This window comes from Phoenix dactylifera, chromosome 6, assembly GCF_051530095.1.
Source record: "Phoenix dactylifera cultivar Ajwa chromosome 6, Ajwa_hap1_PhDact_Kaust_v1.1, whole genome shotgun sequence".
Taxonomy (NCBI): Eukaryota; Viridiplantae; Streptophyta; class Magnoliopsida; order Arecales; family Arecaceae; genus Phoenix; species Phoenix dactylifera.
The window spans coordinates 3,388,569-3,410,371 of record NC_143195.1 but is presented as its reverse complement, the minus strand read 5'-3'; the positions used below and the strand labels follow the sequence as shown (position 1 = coordinate 3,410,371).

Genomic DNA, 21,803 nt, shown 5'->3' with positions numbered 1-21,803 from the left:
ATCTATGTGCAGCATACTATCTAAATCCTCGATTTCAGTACGAGAGTGGAATTGGTATGGATGATGAACTTCTTCATGCTCTGCGTAATGTTATTTATAAGATGGAGCCTGATCCAGAAGTCGCCGCGTCATGTATAGAAGAGGTAACTATGATTTAGTAACATATGTAAATATATTGGATCTTATATTATTGACCTACTACAACAAGCTTCTTTCTACAGACCAAATTATTTAGAGAGGGCAACCATAGTTTTGGACAGCAACCAGCTGTCGTGAGCAAGACAACTATGAATCCAGGTACAATACAAATCTGCAAGACACCTCTGCATCTGAATTATCTTCAACTATGAGGCCATCATATATGTAAAATGTAATTATCTTCAATATTTTTGCAGTTGAATGGTGGATTCATTTTGGCGGATCCGTAAAAAATCTTAAGCGGATAGCTATCCGGATCCTCTTCCAAACGGTCTCCTTGAGTGGCTGTGAGCGCAACTGGTCCACCTTTGGCCTTATCCACAGCAAATCGAGGAACCGTTTGACACAAAAAACGCCTCAATGACCTAGTTTATGTGCACTACAATCTGCAGTTGAGGCTAAAATGCATTCAGGAGGAAGTGAAGCTCAAGTATGCAGATCCCATCTATAGGACTTTTACAGATGATGATAATTCTATGCTCGACTGGCTTGCGGTCCAGCAGCACGAGCCCGAGCTTGATGAGTCAGGATCGCCTCGACGACCAGCCAGCATCATAGCCACTGAGGCTATGGTCGATCCACAGCAATGGGCTGAGCGCAACATTCCACGCACTCCTACAGCTGATATGACGTGGCTAGAGGGGAGCCAGTCACCGCATGACTGGTACGATGCTCCCGTTCAGAGAGATGATCCTCTCATGCGAGGACGAGGACGCTCTAGTACCTAGTCGACTCGATCAGGAGGGCGTCAATCCCAGTAAAGAAGAAAAGGAAAGGGCCCCAATGGAGTGTCGAGGAGGAGACTTGGACCAGCAACGATGAAGGTTTTGGTGGTGATGGATCTACTAGCCATGGAGGAAGTGGAGGACAGTATGGTACTACTTATGAAACACAGCCGGAGAAAGATTTTCGATACACCGGTGAATCTCAGTTTACGCATGCTACACAAGATACGGACCACGGTAGGCCGTCTGATATAGGCCGGTCAGATACCATTGCATATCGAAGAAGAGCTCCTCGAGGTCGTTCAAGAGGCCAGGATGCAGCTGCAGATGACCTCTCATGTGGAGTCGGATCCATTGATGTATCAAGTTCCGAGTCTTCCTATTATCCGCGGCCTCAGCCAGCCTATGGATATGGTGCATCGGAGTTATCTTCCGGTGGCTACTACCCTGCGCAGCCCGGAGGGTCTTACAGGTCGGATTTTGGTGCCGGCATATTCGGATGGGCCCCTTATCAAGACACCTCTCAGAGCCAGAGCTTCAGCGAGAGATCTAAGAGTTCTTATGACCCGACGCGCATTCCTCGAGGATTGAGCATACAAGACTACAATGCCGCTTGGTTAGAGGGATGGGTTGATCTGCCTCCATATTATGCTGATGATCCAGATATTGACGAGAAGCATCGCCACTCGACCCGATTTTAGATATCCGAGAGTGCTTTAAATGTATGTAATTGATTGTATCTTAATTTGAAAATATTTTATGTTTTTCATCTCATTATTTGAATTATTTGGAAGTAATAAGTTGCATCATCTAGTTTTAACCTTAAACCTAAACATAAAAACATCAAAAAAATATCCAAAAGTGAAAGAACTCCAAAAAAAAAACGACGATGGGGTCGAAACCAGGCCGAATGTGCCCTATCGATACGGTATCGGTTCGGCACCGGTACCGTACCGTTACTGGAGCCGACCGGTACGATCGGTACCGCGAATCTTGATGTGATGTATTTCTGTTTGCTTCTTTAGCACTATAGGCATACACTAAATTCAAGTTTTAGGAGAAGGCTTTCTTTGTTGTCGCCTATGACATTGTTGTAGATTCTCATTCTTCTGTGGTTGTCTCACTCTATATGCTGTGTCCTACAGGATGCAGTTAGATCTACATCAACTGAACAAGCAAATAAACCTCTCGAACTAGGGCATTCTAAGGAGGCACAACCAATTTCATGTAATTATGTGAGTTTCTGCATGGCTAAAGATTGACGTATGTAATTCTTCTGCTCCGTTTGTGCTCAGAAAAAGCTTTCTTCTGTACCACACAGTCAGTGTTCCATCATTTATATGGAGATGCTTCCCTGTGCTTACGTGTTTCGCAAACTTTTATTATTTTGTGTTGTACGATTTTGGCTGGATATGTTTCAAAAAACTTGTTTGGATGCAAGTTTCATGCAAAGTGAATTTGATATAAGTTGATGGATTGTTTGACTGTAGACACTTTTAGGTCCTTTCTTTTCTTTTTTAAATAGATTTTGACCTCAAGTTGTTGTTTTATTCTTATTTTATCTAGTAGCCTAGGTTGACTTATTATGCGGTGCCAATCCCAGGGACAATGCATGTTTTGTTCTCTTTCTTTTGGTTAGTTAAGGATTTATGCCTTATACATGTTTTATCCGATATGTTTAAGACCAGTCTGGCTGAATGGGGTCTGGCTGGAACCAAAATATATGTCAATCTTGTCAGGAATCAGGGAGGTAGACCTTTGAATTGCTAGTTCCAATTGCTTCTGCTTTCACACCAGACAAACCAATTAAACTGGTTACACTTTTGATGAAAATACTAGGTCATTTTGAAGCCATGGAAATGCTCATATGCATTAAGAAATTAATGATGAGGTCTTTTAAGAAATTGAATTCAAGTCTTCATCACATTAATATACTGACATAACCATAATCCCTCTGGGAAGAGTCTTTCTATGAGCACTTTAGTGTGAGTCATCAACAAAACAACACATCGACCTTATCATTATTTTACCAGATAGTATTGTCTAATAAAATTTTGTATAGCATAAGCACATATATTCCATGATGTCATGTGGTTCAGAGAAAATTCAAGCTGAGTGCATTTATTTGGGCTGTCCCAGATAACCTTGATTCAAATTCTTGTTTGATTGTGACAGTACAGTTTGGGTCCTCAGGCGACCTACAAAGAACAACGTTCAAGCCCAGAAAGCAGCGTATTCATATGGAAAGTGCATGTATAAGCTTTGAAATTGCATACAATGCATATCTTTTTTTTTCCTCTCCTTTTTTTTTTTTATTTTCTCATGAACATTGGCATTATGTTTCTTTCAAACTTTAGCAGGCCCATCATTAAAGAGCATAAGCATGTTATGTTTATGCACACCTCCCCTCTGAGTTTCATTATGTATTATTTCCCTATTATGTTGATTAATATGGGAGGTATCCCCGCATAAACTATATCCATTAATGGATGCCTCCAACATTGCTTATATCCTTCATTATTCTAAACCTGTCATATTTTACATTGTTTCTTGGAATTTGGACAATTGTATCATAAATTTTGTGGTCTGAAAAAACAGACATGGATCAGAGGAACCTCTTGATTCTCTAAACTTTACATTGACCTTGTGGCTCAAAATAGATGAAATCTTTCATTATATTATTAAGTAATACGTGATTATATTTGTGGATAAAATGCTTATATGGTACATGATTCAGGTTCACCCTGTTCATGAACAATAATATTTGGTTTTACATGATTGGTTATATATCCCTGGTCTGCCATTTTCGGTATTGTTTTGTATTTTTCTCATTGACTATCCTCGAGGAGATAAGATTTGTCTAATACATGCAGATGTCTTGTGTTCTTAAGTTTGATGGTGCTTCAAAAGGAAATCCTGGAAAAGCTGGTGCTGGAGCAGTACTTCGAACTGAAGATGGAACTGTGGTAGAGAATGCACCAAACTCTTGCCTATGCATGTTTCTATTTTAGACAAATTATTGTTGCCTTGACAAGTTAGGTTCCTTGTTGCTTGAATGAAGGTTTCTCGGCTTCGTGAAGGTTTGGGTGATGCGACCTGCAATGTTGCAGAATACCGAGCCTTGATCTTAGGATTGAAATATGCTCTTAAGAAAGGATTTAAGCAAATTCATGTGCAAGGTGACTCTAAACTTATCTGTATGCAGGTACATGGTTCAGTTAATGTTATAAGGTTACTAACTGTTTTTATTACAGTTTTCATATTTCACATTTTCATGAAAACATATCAAGGCAGCACATTACATTAATAAGGTAGGGTTTCAGAACTTTAAATACCCATGCCAAAACACTTTCTGTTCTCAAATTTTTTATACCTTGGTTGGCAAAGCTGGCAAAACACTTGCTTTTCTCTACTTTCCTCTTAATTAGCAACAAGAACTTTACCATTTCAGTTTAAGTTCGTGATTTGGTAATTCCACCCCTTGGCTTCTATAGACAATTCTTTGTTGTGTGAGTGATGGTTTTGATGCTTTAGTCAAGTCTATCTTGTTATACCTTCAAGATGATGCTTGTTGGATCCTATTATTAGAACTTCACACTATGGTTGTCAAGACTAGTTTTAAACTCTATCTGGTTCTCATACATCTGAATAGCCTTATATTCTTTAATTAGCGATCAAATGGTTAAGCAATTGAAAAAAAAATCATATTTGTTAAGCTACTCTATAAAAAATAATAGTTATAAAAAAACTATAAGATACAATCAGTTGACCAACTAGATGCTAATTTTTTTTATCATTATGAGCAATAATGTTATAAAATATCATAGATAAAGGGATATTAAAAAGAGAGAGTGAGGATGAGAAAGAGAGCTGCTGTCAATTGGGTAATTGGAAGGAGGGAAGGTTTTGGAATTTGGTTCATGTTACATCTTATGTCCGCATTTTATGTTTTGCAATTCATTTAAAGGAGACAACATTGTAAGAAATACAAATTGGTACATCGTCTTAGATAGATATCATTTTCCTAACAACTGCATCAATTATTCTGTTTGTGTGGGTGTCTGTGCATGCATGCATGTCGATTTGTGTGATATTGCATCATCGAATTTCATATTACACTGGATCGTTTACATGTTTAAGTAGACATTTAGATGGCTATGCTTTGAGACCAAAAACTTTTATAAAGGGCATGACTTATGTAACTCAACATGAGTTGGAGCACGGCCAATTTTTATTTTTTTGGTTGATACCATATTTGCTAAATCATCAAATCTGTCCCTCAGCAGCCAGAAATTTCTGCTATATGTGTGGCATTGCTACTAAGATCTGCCCACTTTGATGACAATAGCTAGTGTCTCCCTTTTGGTTTTACTCCTCTAGGAAACTTCCTTAGTAGTACCTTGACAATGATGCACATTATGTTGGTATTGGAGAGAACATCTCATTGCTTGTAAATTATCTATTTTTTACCTCTAATTTTCACAGAATTATTTTATCATTCTACTTAATAAGCAACACTTCCTCCTTTCTTCTTAATTAGTATCTTGCTTAAAAAATGGCTTTGTTCATGTTCTATTGCTAATTGGCATCTTGATACCTTTAGGTCTACTACCTTGACCTAGACATGATCCATAAGCCTTAGCCTGCATACATAGGATTGCCTTTATTGACCAAAGTGAGATCCATGAACATTTGGGAACTTTTATAGAGATCCATGAACATTTGGGAACTTTTATAATTGGCTCTCAAGCTTATGTTAACCCTTCTATTTTGGATAATGCTTTCTCAAACAAGGCTTTGTTGTGCATCACAAGGCTTCATCTTAGCACCTTGATGCAGGACAGCAGGGAAAAGAGGGAGAAAGAGAGAAGGAGGAGAGGAGAGGAAGAAGAGAAGAGGAAGGAGAGGAGAGGAAGAAGGGAAGAGGAAGAACAGGAGAAGGGAGGAGGAGGAAGAAGAAGACAAGAAGGCTAATTTTCATTCATCATTCATCAACCCTAAACAATGTACGGACCCATATATATAGGGTTCCAAAATAACAAAAGACCCCTACAAAGAAAACAATTCCATAAAAGTCCTAAAATAACAATATGTAAATAAGCCCATAAAATAAAACAAAATAACATAAAATCAATCCAAAATAACATCATATGACTTAAACTGGCTGGACTCTGTGAACTGGCTAGACCCGGTGGCGACCGTAGACTTGAGTGATGGCTGGCCTGGCACTGGTGTCCACACCAACTCTCTTCGGGTGGAAAGAATTCGACCTCGACGAAAGTGACTCGGTATAGCCCTGGTAGTACTCCAACAAGTCTGGATCAATCAGTAGTAGCTCCTCGTGCTGGATCCAAGTGTAGCTAGACTTCGGTTGTCCACGCCAGCGAACCAGAAAACGCTGGATGCTTCCATCACTGTTAAAAACTATTTGCTCGGCTAAAATAGAATCAATATACTCTTTTTGTGCTCGATGGAGGAGAAAAGGAGACGAAGATGGTATGGAATCAGTAATAGGATAAGCAATTGGCTTGGGAGAGGGTTCAGCAAAAGAGTCATAAGGGATTGCAACCAAATCAGTGATATTAAAAGTAAGGTTATTACCCAAATCAAATGGAAAGTCAATGGTATAGGCATCAGTGCCATCCTTGTGCAACACCTTGAATAGTCCAACACTAAGAGATTGCAATTTCTTATGACGGATCATTACGTAACCCCAAGTTTGAAATTCTTTAGCATGGAAATCAGCTTGCATCTTATATTGAGAAGTACGTGTATGAATGCCCTTATGGATTTTCTGATGCAACTTATGAATGTGTTGTGCAAATGCATATGCAGGCTCAGAAATTCTAACATCAGTTTCGATGGGTTGTGCGAGGGTATATCTAACTGCACTCATGGTGGACTGGTCAGACTCTTTATCTGACTGTGCAAGCGAGCTAGGTGTAGTGTGGGTGCATCTTAGGATTTCAGGTTTGTCATCATACTCTTCCTCAATGTTCTGAATGTCATCGAGGTTTGGTTCATAGATTTGCTCCTCTCAGTCATCTATGTCACCTCCCTGCTCTTGCTAAGCAATAACGAAAGATTTGTTAGCACATTGGGAGGCAACATGATCAAAATCTTGGCATTTGTAACACCGAATTTTGGAATGTGATTTGGAAGGTTCACGAAGGATTTTTTTGCCATTAGTGTCTCGGCTTGGGACATTGGCAGTAGGAGGGGGCCTAGGAGTAGTGGACCCTACATAAGGTTTGGACCCTAAGGAATTAGGGCCCGTGGAAGTGCTCCATATGTCAGGGCGCCTTACAAATGTGGATTTAGTGCTCCATCGGTTAAGGAGATCGTCTTGGTAGTTAACGGGTTGGTATTTTTCTTTAAGTCTCTCTTTCATCTCTACCCAATCAATTATTTCATGTTGATGTCTTCTAGCTAACAGATGTTCGGTGCTTTGCCCAAAAAGTTTAGCTCGACTGATGAGTTTTATTTTGGCCAACAGAACCTTCTTCTTTTCAGACAAATTATACCACTCAAAGAAATGGTCCATTTCGTGCAACCAGTCTATAAAAATTTTTAGAGTTATTGCGACCATCAAAAGTAGGGGCTTCAACCCGGATGCCTTTTGACACATCTTCAACATGGTCACGAGACCCTCTGGGTTCTACGTTGTATCGATAACCTCTATTGACATTAGGAAAAGGGCCTTGTCCTTTATGACGAGGGTAGGTTTGAGGACGGCCTGGAAAAGGGCTAGTGTCGAACAACCCTAGCGGTCCGACCCTAGATGGTCTAGGGTTTCATCCTTGACCTTTGAGCCTTCCAAATGGGAGGCACTACTTTCTTTGGATCCCATGATCCTCTGAAGAGAAGCCACAGTTGAGTCTAGTCGGGCATAGGCCTGGGTGGACACCGTGGTTAGGTTTTCGACTACCTTCATTAAGGCTTCGATGCGGGCATCCATGGTCAGCTAAGACTCGAATTGGGAGACAACACAACCACTATGAAAGTGCGTATATCAAGAGTGCTAAATTATGCTTGGTCCTACAATGTGAAGATAGTGGTGATTCCTAGGCAGACCTAATGCATGAAAATGATGTCTAAAATGCAATGTATATGCTTAATATAATTGGAAGCTAACTCTAGCAATTGAAATCAGCGTAGAATTACGTAATAAATCCAGACAAGTAGTTGCAGTCAGATAGTACTAGTTTTAGTGTGTTGCTGGGCTGCACAGAGCTTCAAAGAACTCTCAAAGATTAGGTAGCCCTACAATTAAGAACAAAGATAGGCCACTACTAGGGTTTTGGTGTTGTCTGGAGTGGGTGTGTTGAAATTTTCAAGAGTAATATCAATAGAGTACTTAAGAGTTAGTTGATGCTAAATTTAGACAAACAAATAGAATTTTTTTTGTAAAGAAAGAAACCTGACCTGGGTTGGAGCGACGACCAAAAGCACGCCATAGCAAGTAGACTCGTCAAATGGCTCCAATTGGGTCTGCATGCAGCAACTCGTGAGGCCTGAGTGGCCTGCGAACCATAGGAGGGGGGGTGCTGTGTGGGCCGGTGTGTAGTCGGGCTGATGGGCCTGCTGGGCCTCGAATGAAGAGGCTGGGCATGGGGGCCTAATGGGCTGTGGACCCAAAGGGGAGGGGAGGGGAGGGTGATGGGGCCTGCTGGGCCCTCAAATTGAATGGGGGAAGTGGGGATGGGTTGGAGCGCGTCGGCGGAAGGGAGAAGATGTGGTTGGGCCCGACGGCTCAAGTGGGTTGATGGGGTGTGTGGGCGGACGGGAGGGGGAGATGAGGGGCGAATCGTGGCGGCGGAAAGGGAGAAGATGAAGAAGGTGGAGCGCGGCGGAAGGAAGAGGGCACGGGCGCAACGGCGGAGGCGGTGAAGGCGCGGTAGAGGTGGTGGTGGTGTGGCGTGCGAGCTTCGGCGGCGGCGGGAGGTGGCTCGTGCTCGGGCGGCGCGACCACGGAAAGAGGGAAGAAGGAAGAAGATGACAGAGGTAAGGGAATTGTTTTTCTCTTCTTTTTTTTCTTTTTTTTTTCCCTCTTTTTTTTTGTTTTCTTTTGCGGATCCGATTGGATTCAGGCTATTGGGCGCGACCCGCTGCGATAACCCGCTATGGGTCCGTCACGTGTAGGTCACGTGACACTCTTTTGTCTATTCTCTTGTTTTTTTTTTCTTTTTTTTCTTTTTTTTTTTGTTGGAACGGACCCGGGCTAGTGGGTTTTCGGGTTTGGGATCTTACCCGTGAATCGCAGTCCGTCTTCAACCTTCTGACAGTTCGGGAGCCCGTGCCGATCTTCGCAGCTGGGGCTGCGGCGGCGGAAGGTGATGGGGCGGTGGGTTCGGCTCCTCTCCGCCTTGCATCGGCCGTGGACGACGACGGGAGAACGTGGCGGCGCGCTCGGCTGCGACGGTGGGGCGGGGAAAAGGGGCGTCAGGTCACTTGGGATCAGGCGTATTCTTCTTCTCGCGCCCGATCGCAAGCCTTCTTCCTCAGGTGCCGTCGGTTTGGGTTCCGGCCGAGGCTAGGGAAGCGAGGAACCCCACCTCAGCTAGACGAGAGGGGCTTTGGACGGGGCGTCCTAACCCCTGTCTTCTTCTACTCTTTTGTTTTTTTTGTCTTTCCTCTGTAAAGCCTGAGGCCCACAGGGTGGCCACAGCCCAAAACAAATGGTGTTTGTTGACGACGGACTCTGCTTTTGGCGGTGGCTTTCGTGGGGATGTGGTGGTCTGCGGTGGCGAACCGGCGGTGCTGCGAGGTGGGGGAGGCGGCGGCGGGGACTAAAGGCGGCGGCGGGCTTAGGTGAGACGGCAGGTGGGGAGGGTCTGGCGCAGGGGCTTCTCCCCTTCTATTCTTTCTGTGAGAATCGAGAGAGAGGGAAGAGAAAAGAGGGATCGAGGCTTTGGCAACAGGGGCAAAGCCGTGGCTCAGGGAAAAGAGGGAGAGAGAGAAGAAGAAGAGAAGAGGAAGAAGAGGAGAAGGGAGGAGGAGGAAGAAGAAGACAAGAAGGCTAATTTTCATTCATCATTCATCAACCCTAAACAATGTACGGACCCATATATATAGGGTTCCAAAATAACAAAAGATCCCTACAAAGAAAACAATCCCATAAAAGTCCTAAAATAACAATATGCAAATAAACCCATAAAATAAAACAAAATAACATAAAATCAATCCAAAATAACATCATAAGACTTGAACTGGCTGGACCTGGTGGCGACCGTAGACTCGAGTGATGGCTGATTTGGCACTGGTGTCTGCACCACACCTCCTTTTGAATATAGGTGTGCTCCTCTTCTGTTCATTTTGACATAAAGACAATTGTTATCATGATTTCTCTCCTTGAGCCTTTGAATTCTTAGTATTTCCCTGTTCAGGGAGCAATTTGCTACTCTAGCTAATTCCAGCGGTCACTCTTTCCATCTTCCTGCATCTTCCTTCCTTAACTCGACTACCATATAACTTTTTTTCCTCTCCAGAAACTTGCTTTTTTCCACCATCACTCTTTCGCTTACAAAGCTTCCTCCCCCATTGATTAGGGGTGGCAGTGGGACAGGTTTGAGTCCTTGAGCCTTTGAATTCTTAGTATTTCTCTGTTTAGGGAGCAATTTTCTACTCTAGCTAATTCCAGCGGTCACTCTTTCCATCTTCCTGCATCTTCCTTCCTTAACTGGACTACCATATAACTTTTTTTCCTCTCCAGAAACTTGCTTTTTCCCACCATCACTCTTTCGCGTACAAAGCTTCCTCCACCATTGATTAGGGGTGGCAGTGGGACAGGTTTGAGTCGGGTTGGGTTGAGACATTGCTATTACAGAAACTTGTCAACCTGAACTGGCTTGTTTATTGAATGGGTCAGACATCCAAAATGAAATGTGACCTGTCACAGAGCTGCAGGATGCGGCAACATCATGCTTCAACTGGCAGCACTAGCATTAGCAACCTCAGTTGCTCACTGCTGTCGTTTCCAGGAAGTACTGCTGTCAGCAACTGCTGCTGCAGGTGTCGCCATCAATAGCAGCAGCCACTGCTTGCTTCTGATGCCGGGCAGCAGCTGCAGCACCATTGGCACTTGGCGGCAGAATTGGCTGCTTGCTGCTTCTGCAAGGCAGCATTGTCACAGCAGCAGCCACTGCTGTTGCAGGCACCATCTCAGCAGCGGTCATTGTTGTTGCAGGCACCACTGGTAGCAGCTGCAGCACCACCATGTCTCCACCATCATTTTGCAAGCAGTAGCCCGCACATCCGCAGCTCCACGCTACCCAAGCATCCCTCCGAAAATTAAAAAGAAAAAAATGGTAGAGAAGAAGAAAATAAGAGGAAGAAAACAAGGAAAGAAAGGTACTCACCTCGAGTTCGCCATTGGTGGCTCCACCCACCACCTCCATGTTCATGTCTCAACCACTACAGCACCACCCTAATGCCACCTCCATGGTCCATCACCGCCACACTATGCTATTTGCTCATCGCTGACCAGAGACCACCAGCCACCATTTGTTGGCGGCGGGGGGGGGGGGGGGGGGGGGGGGGGGGGGGGGCTTGTGGGGATGGATTTAGTGGTTTTGAGGAAGATATAAGGAGGAATAATTGGGAGAGATGGTAGGTGGAAGGTTAAGTGAAATGTGCAACATATCAATTTTCTAGTTACCCGAATGACCCGATCCGTTCAATCAAAGTAGGTGATTTACATGTGAAAGCACACCCAAGCGCCCATCTTAATCGGGCTTACTAGGCCTAGTCGGGGTGCTAGGTGTGCCGATCTACTTTATGTTGGAGTGCCAAGGTTGGCACGCGGTCGATTTCTGAAATAGTAGATTGCAGTGTGAAAGGAGCATGATATTAGCAGTGAATGATTGGTTTTGAAAAAATTCCAATCACTTTGAGAGTACAAATTTAGCCTTCAATTTGTGTTTAATTGGATTAAAATAAAATTGAAATGTAGATTAAAACTAAATTGAAATGTAAGTGCCAGTTGGGATTTGGAAAATGAAATGGTAGTTGGCGAGAGTTAAGGAGCGCATGCGTGAGAAAAAGCACAAATCCGAACGTGGACAAAAGGAATTAACGCAAGTCATGTAGCCAATTCTTTTTACATTCCTATATCTATATCTACTACAAATATACATTATGCATGTATGTATCAGGTTATCGGGTTTTCAGACTTGAGTATAGTATAAATCCAAGTTTGATTCAATAAGAAATCTGATCTTTTCTGTGGAATCTAACTTTGAATCCATAAGGTTATTAGGAATTTAAATTGGATCCATACTTGAATATTATAAAATAATCGGGTTGAGATATCGGGTTTTTGGGTACCACACCCTAATCTGGAGAGGCAATGGAGAATCGAGAGAGAGAGAAAAGGAGAGAGGGGAAAGGATTATTGGGGAGGCAGCGTGGGTTATGGGACCAATTTGGACCTGCCAATGAAGTCCAAAGGTTTTATCTGCCAAAAATTAGAGGTCCACGGCAAGGCCCATATCTTATTTTAGTCAGTCTGGTTCATCCCTAAGTTGGCCCATGCTGATTATCAGTCATTTGTAGAGAAGAGAATGAGCCCAATAAAGGGTTGCTGGTAGCTTCATTGCCACCAATGGGTCTGCATTGATGAGGGAGAGGCCAACGCTGAGAAGCGCCCCGTGGGCAGTTTTTGTTGGGAGGAGTATAGGAGGTGAGGGCCTTATGATAGGAGAATTGAGGGTTCGAGGGTAAACCAATAGTTATGGAAGGTGTAGGATTGGGATGCGAGATTGAGGTGGGAGTGGGGAGCAAAAGGGTTGGGATGGATTCTTTGGTTTTGGAGTGAAAACCTTCTCAAAGACCATAAGAGAGGCTTGCAAGAAATGCATCAACTCCCATAGGGGAGAAATGTTCTTTTGAACACTTCCTTTTTTTTCCCTAAAAAGTGATTCCATGGGATTTTAGTTCTCTGGTGGGATATTTAACAAATAAAATATTGTGTCAAAAATGCAACAGCTGAGAAATCCAATGGGATTTCAAAATCTAGCAGGATTTCATCCTATCTGATCCAATGCAAATAAGTTCTGTCTTGTTTTATCACTTGTGGCTTAGTTGCAGTTAGGAAAAGAGTATTGGTCCTTTAGCAAAGATGACCACTATGTGTAATTTCTGTGGTTAATGGAATTTATGCTTGTTGCTTGATCAGATGTGTGGAATACTTTTTCCCCTCCAATGAGCTCCTTGAGGAGAGGCATTTGTATCTTGTTTTTAGCCTCTGATATCCTCTCTATGGTATCCATCACTGCCATATGGTATCCATCACTGCCATAATCCTTCTATAAAGCCATCATTTAGTTTGTGCCCACTCATTTTTTTCTGTCCAGTTAGAGAAATACCACTGTCATTCATTCATCATCTAGTCTGCCTTCTGCAAAACAACCGTCTTACTCTTAGTCTTTGTCACTTTTATCAATACAACATTGTTTGCTAATCTGACGTTGTATTGCCCTTTCTTGTTTTGATGCCATGACACTGTCTACTTCCTGAAAACAGGTACAAGATCTTTGGAAAACCAAGAACCAAAATTTGGCTGACTTGTATAAAGAGGTAAAAGAACTGAAGGACATGTTCCTATCATTCAAGATCGGCCATGTCAAAAGGGTAAGAAGAATCTGTCTCATTCAATGCTTACCTTAGTTGAGTTTGGTGTATGATGTTAAGGTATAAGCAAAATGCTTCTTGCACAGTATAAGGCAAATGCTTCATTTTTCATCCCATGTGTAACTGTACAAACTTCCATGACATAAATGAATACAGTAAACTGTTCAGTTTTGCTTAACTTCATGTACTAGAATCTGCTGATTTTATATCAACAGGCTGTCTTTATCGGAGTCTGCTCTTAGGAGCAATTTTTGCATTCACAAATTTTAGAAAGCACATGGACATTAAAACCTTGTATTCCCGAATAGGCTGCACAATAGTTTTGTTATTTTTCTTAGGTAAGATATGAAGGCAATCCTTGCCTATTGCACTGATGCATGGTAATACAGCCTTGACAAACAAGCTCTCTCTCTCTCTCTCTCTCCCCCCCTCTCCCTCCGCCCACACACACCCCCCCCCCCCCCCCCCCCCCCGTGTGTGCTCGCACGAATGATGGTGTGCATAGAACCTCTTTGGTTATTGTTTATTTTTGTATGAGTCGCGTGCGTGCGAATGCCGGTGAGGGTGCAATGAACCTCCCAGATTATTGTTTATTTTTGTATGAGTCCCTTTCTTTTCACTATTTGCAACTAAGACCTTCGTTGCCACAATAATTCCCAAATGACTCCGTAGTTAACTGTTTTTTAGTACAGTAGGAATGTTCTTGGAATATTAATAGCTTAATGCTTCAAATATAGGACACAGTTTCCCTTTGCTTCTTTAAACTTGGAGATACCTTTACTTTTTAAAGTAAACATTTATAAAATAACCAGATTAATGAACAATATATGTACAATGTATTAATATGCCACTCTGTGCTGTACCAGTATCTACATAACAGAGGATACCAAGTCCAAGGACTCTAAACAGAAGATGTTCCAGCCATCCAATCTAGCTGTATAAGCAATTACATTGTAAAATAGTAGCATTATGCTACCAACCTGTTAGTGTACATAATATTCCTTGTTTACTAACATACTGTTGAATGGTGGAGTTATGTGGTGATTTTTGTGGTAATAGAGGTGTTTGGCACCAGTTAGGAAGAAGAAAGGGAGTTATACACAATAAACAATATATGCAAAAATAACGTATTCTTTTCTTATAGAGAACTTGTTATTGTTGTCTTTGGTAGTGGAAATAATGTCAGAATTGACTTATCGTGGGAGTTCCCATGTTCTTTTAAGTTTCTCAGGAGAGCATAATTTTGTCTCTCTTGGTAACTAGAGATCTTTTTCAAAAAAAGGGGAAACAAATCAGTTGACTATTTAATTATTGACATTCTTTTGCCTGTTATTTTATACCTTCTGTACTGACATGGGCTTTTGTTGATTACTGTTGAAGGAGTTCAATTCTGATGCTGATACTCAAGCAAAACTAGCTGCCGATCTTCCTAGTAAGTAATTAAATTCTATCTATTGTTCGAACTTCTTGAGTCATTTGCAGTTGCATGACGATGTTGTCTGATTTTTCTGCAGTTGGCAAAGTTTGCGAAGACCCTGGTGAACTTTTTTATGTTCCTAGTAAGGAACCAAAGTCTTATCTATTGTCTGAACTTTTTGAGTCGTGCGACTGCGTAATGATGTCTGATTTTTCTGCAGTTGGCAAAGTCTGTGAAGAGCCTGACGAACTTCACTAATTCTGATTCTCAAGGCAGCTCTCTCCATTTTGGTGTGTTTTTTCTGGGACTAAACATCTAAGATGCTGAAGCCTGAGAATCTGCATCATTGATGGCACTGTCAAAGAAAGAACAGATGCCTGCTAGCATTCTTACCTCTATTTATGGGGAGTGAATACAGGTGTATGTACAGCTGCTTCAATTGTTACCATTTGTTCTTTTTCTTTATCCTTTTCCTCCTAATACCGTCAACTTCTTGTGCTAATTTCATGGCGAAGAAGGCAAAACAAATGCCCGGTAAGTTGGGGACTAAAATGAATACAGTGATCTAGCAAATATACATTATTTACTTATTACAGGTTCTGTAATACCAAGTTACCACTTTGAAGCAATATTATTTCTATGTAGTTGAAAACTGCAGTTCCAATGTTAGAGATGTATCCTGGTATAATTACAACACATCTATTTTTGCGATATTTATGCAGCATTTTTTGCCAATATTTTGTCGTATTATTATGTGGTTCAAGTAATACTTGAGGGGAATGCATTTAGTTTGCTATTTTTTAATGCTTAATTATATTTTGGTGGCCTCCAATTATTCTTTTTTATTTTTGGGTACAGCCCAAGAAACTGTAAGAAGATAAAGATAACAACCAGATACAACTGGCAGACTAACTATACTAGAACTTCTAGAAACAATGCAACAAACGCTGTCAAACTTGGCAAGCCATTCTCCTAAATCCAGCCCCTACTATATCATCTGTCAAAATCAAACTCTAGAGGAAGCATTTCTCCATTGGAGAGCCCTCTTAGATAGCCAATCAGCAGCACTGTTCTTTTCCTGGAAAACTTGAGAAACTACACAGGCATCAAAGTTAATCTTCAACACCTCAACGAAGGACGCCGGGGGGAGGAGGAGGAGGCAGCCAAGACAGCAACCTGTGCTTGCAGTGTTGATTAGGCACCAATAAGCTGCCCCGGTGCTTCGAACGAGTGTCGATGACTCCTTCCCTGCCCACATCATGAAAATAAGAAAGATGACTCCTTCCCTGCCCACATCATGAAAATAAGAAAGTTGTCCGGACAAATACCATGGAGGTGTAAATTAATGGTGAAATATTCTCGCATTGCGGGCATTCCAAATCAAGCAGGCCATGCGAACCATCATTGCTTTCACCCCGTTCTCCACCTGGGCATGAGCTAAGAATGATGTCAATGCCAGCAAATAAGCTAGGGGAATTTGAAGCTTAGATATCGCAGCCATTCGGTGCCAACACTGCATAGCAAATGGATATGTCACGCCAAGGTATGTTGTCTCGGTACCAGGCTTCATATCGGTGCCATTTTATTACTATAACGGTATGCCTGGTACGAAAGCCAATTCGGCGTATCGAATATCGGCACATCTTCCATACCATATTTCGGTACTGAACCGGTACAGTACAGTACATTCCGTACTATTTGGTTTGATATGGTATGGCATACTTTGATGTTGGTAGTCCTCCACTGTCCCTGCACACAAGTCACAATAGACAAAAGAATTCAGCAATAGGCCGTCCAATTCAATTCATATTTACAAGAAATTTGGCACCACATAAGCTTCCATCATAAGCATTTGACCCACGTTGGGAACTGCAATTTCTAAAGCCAGTTAAACTCTAATCGCCTAGCTTGGTTAGGGACTTTCAAAACTTGTGATCCTTAAAATCACCCTAACAGGATAACAAAACAACTGACACCCTAACAGAATCACATAACAACTTATATCAGCGAGTATTATTTTTATTCATGATCCTATATCAAGCTCTATTATTTTTCTTGTATGGAGTATGTACATAAGTAATATAACCTCCGAGATGTACCGAATGTATTGGAACAGAGAAATAAAATTATTTCTCTCTATCTCTCTCTTTCATATTTTTCTCCTTCTGTAAATATTAATATGGCATCAGAGACACAGATCACCTAATCTGCCGCCTCCATCTTTTTCGCCTTTGCTATGATCATCATTGCCATGTCTAGAAACTTTAAAAACCCCCCGTTTTCGATCTATCGATCTTTGTTCTCGAGTGAATCAACACCCAAAGATCCTCTATTTTCTGGTAGATTCACAGATCTTTTATTTTCTGGCAGATCCTCTATTTTCTGGTGAATCAATATTCGAAGATCTTATATTGCTTAGTAGATCTGCATATCCTCTATTTTTGGTAGATTAATATCCAAAGATCCTTCATTTTCTAATGGATCCACGGCTCCTCTCCACCACTTTTCTTCACAACTTCATATCTTCGGTCGTCTCTCACTGTGGCTAGGGTCCTTTCTCTTCATCTCCATTTTTATTTGTTGCCTTTGGCTTCTTCACCTTCCAGTTCAAGGTCTTTTTCTCCTCTTCCATGGTGCCTATATCTACGAGAATCATCAACCTTCGATTATCTTCTCTTGGAGATATGTCTTTGCTGCAACTGCCATCTTCTATGTGTCTTCTCGCTGCCACATCATCAGACAAGTCAATCAGCCACATCGACATATACGTCAGTTTGTCATGTCAGTCAAACGCATCGACAAACACACCAGTTTACTATGTTAAGCAGTCATATTAGTGGACGTATTAGTCTACCATATTAGTTAGCTACATCAGCTTTGTCTAACGCATCAGTTTACTGCGTACACTCCTTAATCTATTGCATCAATTTCTAAAATGCTATATCAATTTTTGTTCTGCAATATCAAATTATGTATTATCATATTAGCTTGATGCATTAGTCTGCTATATCGGCTTCTGAGTTGTTATGTCAACTCCTAATCTGTTACATCAGTTTCTGAGCTACTATAACAGCTCATGTTCTGCCATATCAAGCTCTATGCTATATCCTTATCAAGCTCAGGTTATATCCTCTATTTTGGCAGATTAATATCTGAAGATCCTTTATTTTTTAATAGTTCTACAGCTCCTCTCTACCACTTTTCTTCTCAGTTTCAGATCTTCAATTGTCTCTCTTCACCGTGGCTCGGTCCTTTTCTCTCCATCTCCGAATTCACTTGCTACCTCTGGCTCCTTCACCATCCAGTTCGAAATTTCTTGCTCCTCTTCTATGGTGCCTTCATCTACAAAAATTGTCGACCTCCGATTGCCTTCTCTTTGAGCTCTGTCCTCGCTGCAACTGTTATCTATATATTTTCTCGATGCTATATCATCTGACAAGTCAATCAACCAATGCTCCTCTTCTATGGTGCCTTTGTTTACTGGGATCATCGAATTTTGGTTGCCTTCTCTTTGAGCTCTATCCTCGCTGCAACTATCATCTTCTATGTATCTTCTCGCTACCACATCATCAGACAAATCAATTAGATACATCGATAAACATGTCAGTTTGTCACATTATTCAAACACATCGATCTTCCTTATCGGTTTTTGAGTTGTTATGTTAACTTCTAATCTGCTATATCAGCTTCTGAGCTACTATAACAGCTTATGTTCTGTCACACCAAGCTCTATGTTGCCACATCAGCTTTTGATCTACCACCACGTTAGTATATGAGCTGTCAACTCTTAGTCTATCACGTCAGCTTTTGATATGCTATTTCAACTATTGATTTAGTACATTTTCTAGGTATATTCGTGATCTAATTTCCAAACTCAAGTTGGCATCTATAGTACCCTCTTGAGTTTGAAAGGGGATGTTAGCGTAATTTTAGAAATTACGTAGCAACCTATATCAGCCCATAATATTTTTTTTATTAGCATAATCTTGTATCGGTCAATATTATTTTTTTATTAGCATGATCCTATTAGAGTGAATTTAGAAATCACATAATAACTTGTATTGATGAGTATTATTTTTCTTTATTAGAATGATCCTATATTAGCCTATTTTATTTTTCTTGTTTAAAGTCTATACATGAGTATATATAACCGCTGGATGTACCGAATGTATTGAAATAGAGAAATAAAATCACAGCTCTCTCTTTCTCTTATTCTTTTTCATTTTTGCAAATATTTTAACAATATCAACATTCAAACAAGTAGCTAGTTGATAAAGATCCCACATACGATCTCTTGTAATAAAATCCGCAACATGAACATTAACAAGATTCTCCTCTATGTTGATAAAAGTGGGCCAATTTCATTCGTAAATCAGTTTCTTTCAAAAATATCAAGTTTATCTCGATAGTCATGAACTATGACCATATTTATACCTTGTTGAGCCAGAATATGAGCTCAGAAATAATCAAAATACCAACATATAACCTCCATTGGCAGGGTATCGATATACCAACGTATAATCTCCATTGATAGAGTGTCGATATGCCAATATATAGCCTCCACTGGTAGGGTATTGATATGCCAACGTATAACCCACTGGCAAGGTATTGATATGCCAACATATAATCCCCACTGGCGAGGTATCAATATACCGACACATAACCTCCACTGGCAGAATATCGATACATAATCTAGCTGTGAGTCTAAATCTGTTTCGAAGCAAAACTCTTTTTCTCAAAGTATGTTACATGTTCCAAATCATAAGATACATAAAATCATATAACATTAAAATCAATCGAACATAATGTATATTGAAACCAACACATTCAATCAACAATCATACAATATTCTAGAAAAAGGTATATATAATAATAAAATACTATGCATCAAGTTCATAAATCAAGAATAATTTGATTAAGAACATATTTATAACAGATAGTGATTTCATCGAATCATACTTGGACTAGGACACAGATGGTTCAACAAAGATCGGGGGTGATCAAATCTAATAGTGTCTGATAAGGGCTAGGGTGGGGACTGACACGCCGCCCAACGACCATAGATCAGGACTCTTCACTAGAGACGATCCCAAAAGTCACTGAGAGATATACTTACTGGTCGAACAATCTTAGAGTGATAGTAGAGAGAGATAATCCTGGCAGAGAGAGAAATAAGAGAGAGAAAGGATGGGAAAGAGAGAAAAGAGAGAGAGAGAAGGAAGAACAAAGGAATAGGGTGGCTACAAATGGTGCCTGGGGTCAGGAGACGCATGGCGAGCTAGAAAGTGGCCGATAACGCTAAAACTCACCAAAAATAGGAGTTTCAACCTCTTAAACCATGGAATCCACGGCATCCTAGTGACCAGAGTCCTAGCTATGGCTTCCAGCCACCTCGAGGAATCGAGGAAAGCCTCCGGTGACAAGTGATGGCGACTGAGACAGCCGAAGTCAGAAGAAAAAGGATTGGGTTTTCAAAAATAAGAAAAATAGGGCATCACTCTTTTCCGCCAAAAATCTAACGATCGCCAACTGGAATTAAGGCTCTAAGGGGTTTAGAAGAAAGAGGAGAGGGGTAAATTGAAGGGATCGGGTCCTTACCTGGTTTCCAGCGACATTGGCCGTGGCAACGTTATGAATGGCTGCTAACATTCAGAGTGGAAAAACTAAAGATTTCTGATGATGACTTCAACTAAGAGACCTGGGCTCTCTAGTGAGATCAAAGTGAAGATCGGAGGGACCCTAAATAGGGTTGAAGAATGATTGAATCCTCCCGTTGGTGAGACTTTTTGGATGAGGTCGGGAGGAAGAAGACTTCGATTGGGAGTCTTCTTCCGTCTCCACAGATGCTTGGCACGTGTGAGTTTTGTTTATATATTTTTTCCTATTGGGCCAAATACTTTTGGCCAGTCAAATGGATCGAGCCAAGATACTAGGTTTCACATAAAGCCTGCTCACTAGACCACAGAGAATGAAGTCGTAGGCCTCTCAGGCACTTTGGCTCATATATTGTAGACCAAGAGAGAAGATGCACTCCCCACCGATTAGCAGAATGCTCTCACAAAAAGGCCCTAAACTCCTTTTCTATTGTTTAATGTTGGGAATTGTATCCTAAATGTCAATCATTAGCATATTGATGATTGAATTTTGTAAATGAATTGACAAATTAATAAAGTATTATTTGGTATTATTCATCATTTCATCTTCAAATGAACTCTTATATGATGAAGTCCTTAGGACTTATGTTATGATAAAGGAGAATTTATCTTTGAGTCCTTAAACTTGTTCGCGACCAAATGATATGTTGTTACTAGGACGACAATATTATCGAGATTAGGTCGTTGTGTGACATATACGTTGGTTGTCCTCTTAACCAAGGAGTGTGGAGACATTGGTATGCCATACAGGTGAAGTGTAGGAGTACATTTCACTGAACGTGACCAATTCCGGAATGCTCTACTGTCGAGGAGATGTTCCGAGTGGATATGGGTATAAGTTTGGCCCTTTGACCTAAGACCGCAACCTATGACTAGCAAGCAACTCACTGTACTTTGGTACCGGACTACCTGAATTTCTAATTCAATGATGGAAGGTCACTGGGTGCAGTCAAGTACTTGCGTAGTCAGTTGTGAGTTAAAATAGAATTGACCCCTCCTGAAAATAGGAGATAATGTCTTGTGATTAATTTAGCAAAACCTTGGCCAGGGTAATCTCAGTGAGGAGTCACGTGATATCTAAAGTAAATCACATAATGGATGTACTAATTATAGGGTTAACAGTGAGCTCTAAGTCATCCTGGCATTAGGAGTCAAAGGGATTGAATTATACAGTAACCA

The 21,803-nt window shown here is 41.1% G+C and overlaps 1 protein-coding gene across 18 annotated transcripts in view; it reads left to right on the top strand.

Annotated features, from left to right (window-relative positions):
* Nucleotides 1-15,705, top strand: part of LOC103703834 (uncharacterized) — a 35,608-nt gene extending 19,903 nt beyond the window's left edge. For 4 of the 18 annotated variants that reach the window (XM_088723177.2, XM_008786850.6, XM_088723176.2 and 1 more), the window contains 6 exons: nt 3,797-3,889; nt 3,985-4,128; nt 13,446-13,553; nt 14,934-14,985; nt 15,068-15,112; nt 15,191-15,705. In XM_088723177.2, the coding sequence (XP_088579303.2) occupies nt 3,797-3,889; nt 3,985-4,128; nt 13,446-13,553; nt 14,934-14,985; nt 15,068-15,112; nt 15,191-15,228 (480 nt within the window). In that variant the 3' untranslated portion in view covers nt 15,229-15,705. Of the gene's footprint in view, nt 1-2,068; nt 2,159-3,796; nt 3,890-3,984; nt 4,129-4,177; nt 4,235-5,762; nt 6,894-13,445; nt 13,554-14,933; nt 14,986-15,067; nt 15,113-15,190 lie in introns of those variants that run through there. The other 14 variants (XM_008786849.6, XM_008786848.6, XM_088723179.2 and 11 more) reach the window with 9 other exon arrangements.
* Nucleotides 15,706-21,803: the final 6,098 nt, after the last annotated feature.